Raw genomic sequence first — 8,471 nt, 5'->3', positions numbered from 1 at the left:
TGATTTTCTGTGAAATTATTTGAATATATTATTTTATCTAAACATACTTGTATGTATATAATTTCTCGAGCAGATAATGCGACGATAATTTCCTTTTCTAACGGATAAATGATGAAGTGATTTTACTTCATTCGTTGAACAAAATTTAATATTCAGTGGCTATATAGATCTATGTACGAAACAAGCTGAAATGGAATACATACAGGAAAAAAAGATTTGAACGCGCAAATTATATATATTGCTCGCCTTTTTGTGGAAGGCGCGGTGGCCTAGTGCGCTGGACTCTGGATCGAGGGGACAGGTTTCTCATCCTGTTCTGTGTGTTTGGGCAAGATATTTAACTGTCACAGTCTCTTTCTAAATGTACGTGTATAAATGGGCACCAGAGAATTTAAAATCAGGAGCAAATCTGTGATGGTCCAGCGTCCCATCTGGGGCGGGGGGAGGAGTATACTTAAAGTCGCTTCATGTCAAGAAAACCGAGATAAGCTCCGGCTCTATGGGACAACTTTGGTCCGATGCAGACTTAAACTTCATAAATCTCTTCCTTTACGACACCTTCAGTTTTGGTTTCAATTAATATCTTCTCATTTGCCATTTTATTTGCACTCGTGAGTCTTCGCGAGTTAAATCACGCCACGGTAGAAAAGGTTACCACTTCGATGGCGTAACCACGTTTTTCCGTTTGTGACGTATGGATATGATGACGAGGGAATAATAGTAATTACCGATACATCTAATCCGGCTATATTAGACAATTACTCACTTTATACAACAGTTCTTTGTAGTTATATTTATTCTAAGATTATACTTGGTTAAGAATATAAAAATCGGCTATACGATACAATGGAGTTCCTTAAAAGACCTGAACTTTTAGAAATTTTGGAAGATACGCGGCGCAATTCGCTTGATAGGCTTGACACTCTTACAAACTACAATAGAGTTAAATTGAGCAACAAAAGAAAATTAACTGTGAAAATTGGTTTATAAGAAACGATTTGGTAATACATGATACAAGAAGTATAAATGATAGGAACCGACGTTTCGGTGCATCTTGCGTCATTATCAAAGTTACATAATTAGTGATAAAAAGCCGTTGTGAAAGGGCTGTGCCTAGGTCTGTTTACATGAATATAGTGTTGTAATGCGACTAGTTTGTAAATTCGCATCCCTCTAAATGTGTATCTCAAAGCAATTGATAAAAATTCGACGAACTTAAAGCGTTCCAAGAAAGACCTCAAGTTTATTCAGTGGTTCACTTCACACTTGTTCTCAATGCTTCACTAATTTGAAACAATTCCAAACGGGCCTTTGCCTTTCTTTTCTCCCCAGGGTCCTGTTGAAAAGGAAAAGAGATATTGTAAGAATAGGTGCATGCCATATGGAGACTTCAGTTTAATCCTGCTCACCAGTTACCAATTTTGTTTTTAAAACGTGCGTTGAATCGAACACATTACATTTTCTATAAGTTTTGATTGTCAGTGTTCTTGCTTATTAACCGTATTTAGCCTCGGTTACGTAACTTGATTTTCTATGAAAATCTTAGGGCTTTAGGGCTGTCTTTAAGTAGGGCTTTGTTCTGATGGATTTTGGTTGACGCGGTTTTTTTATGTACTTTTTTGACTGTGTTATTTGACATTTCCATATTACTTATATTTGAAAATTTGGTGTGTTTTGGTGAATTTTTATTAAAAGGACACTTTGTGAGCCTGCAGAGGAACGGACTCATACCGTTCAATCCTGGACATATCTGGATGGAAGAGCGGTTTTCACATATGGGCATCAAAAGTTATTTCAGATTGCGTTTGTTTCTATCCCTTCGTTCAGTGATTGCTTTAAAAAACTATTGCCACTTTCTTGACCAATCAAAAGCAAAACCATAACCAATCGCGGGGGGGGGGGGGGGGGGGGGGGGGGGGGGGGGGGGGGGGGGGGGGGGGGGGGGGGGGGGGGGGGGGGGGGGGCTCCCCCCCCCCCGGTGGGGTCGGGGGGTTTTTTTTTTTTTTTCCTCCCTTCCCCCGTTTTTCCCGGGTTCCCCGTTTTTTTCCCTCCAAAAACCAACATTCTAAATTCCAAACGACGGGATCCCTGGGCCACAGGTTTGTCAGCGAAGACTGTTACGTGCAACCCTCGTAAAACAAAGTTGATCGTGCCCCGCTTGCACAAGTTTTCCAACGCTTCGTGCCAGCTGCAGGTATTTGTTTCGAGTTTTGATTGGTTTACTAAATTTTCTGAGTCCTTCATGACTGGCCAAGGTATTTATTTTGGTTTGATTTTATGGCACTCAATAGAAAGTCACTCTATGACGGTCTATGAACAACGATTACCTTTTCCTTTCCATTTTCCTCCACCCCACGGCCCTGTTAACAGAATGAAAAAGGACACTTAAAAGATGACCAAATGAGATTTAAAAGTAGAGTTTGGGTTCACTGTGTCATGACCAACGATTTATACCTTTCCCGTTTCCTTTATGTCCTCCAGACCACGGCCAGCGACCAGTTGGCTCTGTCGATAAAATAACAATACGTAACCACTTTCTGGATAAGGCAAAACCAGGGGCATATCTTCATTAGCAGCGCTTACAGACTGTTTCCGGTAGCATAACTAAGGAAAATATCAGAGACTTATTCACCTAGGAGGAGAGATGCACTGTAAGAGTAAAGGTTCCGCAACGAGAATGAGCCAGCAATGATATTTATGACCATTTATCACATGCTGTAATTTCGACATTCCCTGTTTCAAGACACTCATAGAACACAAGTATATGTAATTTAATTCTGTTTATCCTGGCAGATGGGTGCACAAAGCGCCTGGGCCGACTTCAATATCATCTTATTTACGCAGCATTTATAAAGTAGTTGCAAAACGTGTCGAGAAACCATTTGGTGCGTCATTCTACTGAAATGTATGACATAGTGTGATATAACGTCAAAAAGGCCCGTTACACAGGTTTGATTGCTATACCATGAATCCCCCCCCCCACCATGAACAATTCTTGAGAAACATTTGGGATGCTGCACCGACTAACGAACGAAGAAAGCCCATAGAGGCTAAATATGTTCTAGAAGGCGATTTATTATAGCCAACGGAAATCCTTAAAACCTCTGTTGTCATAGAAAAAGTGCATACCATTACATGTCTGTATAACTCATCACTCACTTGGCTTCTTAGTGGTTGGTGCTTCAGTAGTAGTTTCTCCTGTGGTTGGTGCTTCAGTTGTAGTTTCTCCTGTGGTTGGTGCCTCAGTAGTAGTTTCTCCTGTGGTTGGTGCTTCAGTAGTAGTTTCTCCTGTGGTTGGTGCCTCAGTAGTAGTTTCTACTCCTGTGGTTGGTGCTTCAGTAGTAGTTTCTACTCCCCTGTGGTTGGTGCCTCAGTAGTAGTTTCTCCTGTGGTTGGTGCTTCAGTAGTAGTTTGTCCTGTGGTTGGTGCTTCAGTAGTAGTTTCTACTCCTGTGGTTGGTGCCTCAGTAGTAGTTTCTCCTGTGGTTGGTGCTTCAGTAGTAGTTTCTCCTGTGGTTGGTGCTTCAGTAGTAGTTTCCCCTGTGGTTGGTGCCTCAGTAGTAGTTTGTCCTCCTGTGGTTGGTGCTGCAGTAGTAGTTTCTCCTGTGGTTGGTGCTTCAGTAGTAGTTTGTCCTGTGGTTGGTGCTTCAGTAGTAGTTTCTCCTGTGGTTGGTGCCTCAGTAGTAGTTTGTCCTCCTGTGGTTGGTGCTGCAGTAGTAGTTCCTCCTGTGGTTGGTGCTACAGTAGTAGTTTCTACTCCTGTGGTTGGTGCTTCAGTAGTAGTTTCTACTCCTGTGGTTGGTGCCTCAGTAGTAGTTTCTCCTGTGGTTGGTGCTACAGTAGTAGTTTCTACTCCTGTGGTTGGTGCTACAGTAGTAGTTTCTACTCCTGTGGTTGGTGCTTCAGTAGTAGTTTCTCCTGTGGTTGGTGCCTCAGTAGTAGTTTCCCCTCCTGTGGTTGGTGCTTCAGTAGTAGTTTCTCCTCCTGTGGTTGGTGCTTCAGTAGTAGTTTCCCCTCCTGTGGTTGGTGCTGCAGTAGTAGTTTCTCCTGTGGTTGGTGCTTCAGTAGTAGTTTCCCCTCCTGTGGTTGGTGCTGCAGTAGTAGTTTCTCCTGTGGTTGGTGCTTCAGTAGTAGTTTCCCCTCCTGTGGTTGGTGCTTCAGTAGTAGTTTCTCCTCCTGTGGTTGGTGCTTCAGTAGTAGTTTCTCCTCCTGTGGTTGGTGCTTCAGTAGTAGTTTCTCCTGTGGTTGGTGCTACAGTAGTAGTTTCTCCTCCTGTGGTTGGTGCTTCAGTAGTAGTTTCTCCTGTGGTTGGTGCTACAGTAGTAGTTTCTCCTGTGGTTGGTGCTTCAGTAGTAGTTTCTCCTCCTGTGGTTGGTGCTTTAGTAGTAGTTTCCTCTCCTGTGGTTGGTGCTTCAGTAGTACTTCCTTCAGTGGTTGGTGATTCAGTTGTACTTTCTACGCCACTTCCTTCTCCACTTTCTTCTCCACTTTCTTCGCCACTTTTTTCTTCGCTTTCTTCACCTTCAGAAACAGAGAGACAGTATTTTTATTTGTCGCGTGATTGTGTTGGAATTTACAACTACAAAGTAGTTTTTTGACGTCATTTGGTGTTATATGACGTCGGTAAGTTCTCTAATAACAGCGTGTTTACCCGAAAGGAGGAGAAGGTGTCCACCGACATTTCCCTACCTTTTACACGGTTGCGGGCTCATGATTTCGCATGCACGTGTGACAGTTAATAAATAATATGGGGATGCATGGATGCTGCAGTACTGAGAGCGTCCGCCCTGCCACCACTGTGGCCCGAGTTTAAATCCCGGACCTGGCGTCATATGTAGGTTGAGTTTGTTTTTTTATATTGTTTATTTTTTTTTCATTGCAAAACACAAAAACATATTGTAATACTTACAATATATAAAAATATTGAAGATCCGATATCAGGATTCATTATAAGAAGATAAAAAGCGTTCTCTGGTAAAATATTTTAAAACTTATTAGCTTTCGACGCCAGACTGCTGTCTTCGACGAATAAAAGAAGTGATAAAAAAAAATTATCCGTCGAAAACAGCAGTCTGGCGGTCGAAAGCTAATATTTTTTAAAATATTTTACCAGAGACGCTTTTATCTTCTTACTTACAATATACTTGTATTACAGAACAATTTTTAACAACATTTACAGTATAACGGCTTACGATACTTCAATACTGGAACAACCGGTTGAGTGTGTTCTTGGTTCACGTCCTTGCTCCGAGGCAAGGCTTTTCTTTGGGTAATCTAGTTTTCCTCCCACAGTAAAAAGCGTCCAACATTTCTTAATTCCAATTTGTTCGGTAATCTGAGGGTACAGGTCGTTGTCTGTTATGTGCTACGTTCACGAACACGACTTGCAATTTTTATTTCATCGTCGTCGTCGAAGTCTCTATTTGTTTTGAACGTTCAAGCTTCCAAATGGGTGCTTTTGATTCTGTCAACTGAGTTTCAGCATATACAAATTTTAGCTTTGATTGTCCACAACAGTTTTCTGTTAACTTTGATGGAACATTTTTACCCCATTAAACCAACACCTGTCCAAAAGGTTTCGAATCATGTTAATATATTTTTCACTGCTCTTTTCCCCAATTGCTTAAATTTGTGGGCTCACGGTGAGAATCGTCTCTTCGCTTACAAGAAGAAGGGTTTCAAATTTCGTTCTCAGAAAAATAAATCGTGCTCTTAGATAAGGTGCAACTATGAAGTTGTCACTCAATTAAAATTTACCTTTCAGTTGATCTAGCAGCCTGTCAATATCGTCATCAATGGTGGCATCCCATCCGTTATTCACTTGGTGTCGATCTTCTTTCGGATCGATGATTGTTTGAGCTTTATATGAATCGTCGTTAACTGAATCATAGAGTTGACCGTTTTTTCTGTTTTCAACTTCTGTACCTAAAATAAGTAATAGATATTAGTTAGTAATATGACAATTTTGGGGCGTATAGGGTTAGGGTTCTTTCATATATTGGTTATAAAAAGTCAACTGTCTAAAACGGACACCATCGGGACCGGCTCCAACTGTCCGTCTTAGGGAGGTGTCCGTCTTATAATGAGTTTAGTTACAGTAAAATGACTAAAAAATCGGTAGGGACGGGAACAACACCAGGGGTCCGTCTTAAAGAGGTGTCTTCCTTTTTTAGAGGTGTCCGTTAAGAGAGAGAGTTGACTGTACATATAAAAATAACCCGGTCGCACATCATTAATTTGATCCCCATTGGATTTCGAAGGGAGTTATAGACCTTTACAGGAGTTAAAAAAACATGAAGTTCTTTTTAAATTTTTTAAATATTGCGGAGAAATCTGCTTACTTATCTGAAGACTAACCTGTGTCGTAGTTCTTGTAGCCATCTTCTTGCTGCCAATAAATGCTTGGTCTGGCAGTTGTCAAGGTAATTGCGACAAAGAAAGCTAGCTGAAAAATAGAAAAGAAGGCCGCCGCCTTTCTAAGCTAAGTAAAGATTAATCGAGAGAAATCACTCATTTTCGGCAACAACCGCTGGTCAGGGAACGACGTTTTTGCGACGTACGTATGATTGTCTGCCTAAACAAAAGGCCGGCCATCTATGTAGTACGATGGTCTTATTAGTTTACGCAGTCTTTTCTATGTAAGGTCATTAAAACATTGATTTTGTCAAAATGCGTCACGCACGTGGGTGTGATGTTTTTGGCATATTTCATCAGCAATTTATGATTTTTAAATTGAAATTCGACATGGATCCACTGTGAAATATACTTGTGATTGGAAAAAAAGTTGTCAGAAGTTTTTTGTTTCCCCCGAACACAAGTTCAAGTTTTGACTACTGAATTTTATTCCATTGTTCTTGCCCTGCGTTCGTTACAAATTGAAACTGACAAGCGTAAGACTTAAATTCCTTTTTTGTTCATAGTGCATTGTTTACCGTATTCCTTTGTTTTATTTTTTCCGCTCTTGCCAAAAGCAAGAAACACGTTTGTCTCGGAACAACCTAAAGTCGTTGTAACATACAGAACGGAATAAACACAAGAATTCAGTATTGGCTATGGATCTTTCTTTCTCTTATAGATTTCAGGCTTCTTATTCGAAAGAGATTTTACCCATGTGATTATTAGTTTGCAAGAAAGCCTTTGAAATAAACGGGATGACGCAGGTTAATATGTTTTTGTTACGGGTTGATAATTTTTCCGTTTTGTAAAACGTTCGCCTAAAATATTTTGTGTCTCCCTCAAAAATTTTTCTAAAAGAAACCTGGCAAAATATTTAATTAGAGCTTTAGCAAACTTGCTGGGTGTGTGTGTGTAATAGAGATTAGGCTCTCGGTTTAACTGATAAGAGGCTCTGAATGGGAGGAGTCCACATGTCGGCTTATTTTTTCCCTGTCGGTTGTAGTGATTTTTTTTGCCCTTTGTCGCTAGTCGTGTATGAATTGCATGGTCCTCATGTCGATTGTAAGTTAAAATTTACTGAATCACTTTGTCGGTTGTCAGTTATATTTTTCGCCCTTTGTCGCTAATCAGTTTACCCCATTCAGACCCCCTTATCAAGTTCGTAAACGTAAACTACAGTAAGAATTGCCAGAGAGTAACTGCAGGAAATATTTCTGTTAGTATTAGTGACATTTTAGTAGAGATATAATAGTTTTCCCTTTTCACCAAAACGACAGTTAAAAGTGCACACCCAACTTTAGTGGGAAAATGCAATATATTCCTGTGGTTCAGTAACCCTTTGGTCGTGTAGACACTTAGCCCATGTAAATATACAAGAAATTAATTATAACAGTCCAGATAAATAGTGATATAGTTCTCTCGCTAAATTAACTTACAGGGTTAGCCGAGTCGAAACTCTTGAGATGGTCAGCCGGTTTTTTAAAGCATGCTTAAATAGACGAAGGCAATGTAAACAAACGACTAATATTATCGAAGTGCATTTAAACCGTTTGAAGGTACAAATAATCGAATGACGTAAAAATGTTTCCTGTTTATAAAACATTTCCGCTTTTCAGTTAAACAAACTTTGGAAAGTTGCATATTTTAAATATTAGAGTACATTGTAATTCTACTTTGGAAAGACAATTAATGAAGGATTAAAGTGAAATCAAGGTACCAAGTTGCTAAACGTTGTGGTGGCATTTTCTTTCAAAACATATATAAATTAAAAACAAAATGCCCGCGAATACCGCACAACAGTGACAATCTATATAGCCAACCAACTCCAACACAATTACTTACCAGCTGCAATAGTCTCCTAGATAACAATGCCATTTTATGCGCAGTTTTTGCGCGAATGTTGCCGCTGTTTTCTCCGGCTGGAAACGGTGCTTGGAGTTAAGCACATATATAAAGGGCACTCTCACTAATGGAACCCTATCTAAGCAGTACAACCTCCTTTAGAAAATAACAGAATAATTTGCATTTCTGAGGGAGTTGCACGCTTCATCGCTCAGTTGCTTGGTTGTTTATTTT

At 40.1% G+C, this 8,471-nt stretch overlaps 1 protein-coding gene and 1 long non-coding RNA gene across 2 annotated transcripts; both read right to left on the bottom strand.

Moving 5' to 3' along the window:
• Window positions 1-784: 784 nt before the first annotated feature.
• Window positions 785-2,757, bottom strand: LOC144650947 (uncharacterized). Its single transcript, XR_013570229.1, has 3 exons — window positions 2,455-2,757; window positions 2,328-2,360; window positions 785-1,336 (listed from the first exon to the last, which is right to left on the bottom strand). It is a non-coding gene; the product is annotated as an uncharacterized LOC144650947 (long non-coding RNA).
• Window positions 2,758-3,258: 501 nt separating this feature from the next.
• On the bottom strand, window positions 3,259-8,471 carry LOC144648019 (uncharacterized). The gene is made up of 4 exons (XM_078507671.1): window positions 8,238-8,471; window positions 6,357-6,444; window positions 5,757-5,924; window positions 3,259-4,520 (listed from the first exon to the last, which is right to left on the bottom strand). Exons 1-4 carry the CDS (start codon window positions 8,268-8,270, stop codon window positions 3,349-3,351), a joined length of 1,461 nt encoding a protein of 486 aa, XP_078363797.1. The 5' UTR covers window positions 8,271-8,471; the 3' UTR covers window positions 3,259-3,348.

The sequence above is a fragment of the Oculina patagonica genome, chromosome 4 (genome assembly GCF_052425735.1).
Source record: "Oculina patagonica isolate OP01 chromosome 4, crgOcupat, whole genome shotgun sequence".
Lineage (NCBI taxonomy): Eukaryota > Metazoa > Cnidaria > Anthozoa > Scleractinia > Oculinidae > Oculina > Oculina patagonica.
The sequence above is the reverse complement of the archived record's forward strand: the minus strand, read 5'-3'. Positions and strand labels throughout refer to the sequence as shown.

Excerpts from the sequence above, each read along its gene's own strand:
- LOC144648019 (XM_078507671.1), bottom strand. The coding sequence starts at position 8,270 with ATGGCATTGTTATCTAGGAGACTATTGCAGCTG. Across the intron at positions 6,445-8,237 it reads CTAGGAGACTATTGCAGCTG|CTAGCTTTCTTTGTCGCAAT; the intron begins GTAAGTAATTGT and ends TCTATTTTTCAG. Across the intron at positions 5,925-6,356 it reads CTACAAGAACTACGACACAG|GTACAGAAGTTGAAAACAGA; the intron begins GTTAGTCTTCAG and ends TACTTATTTTAG.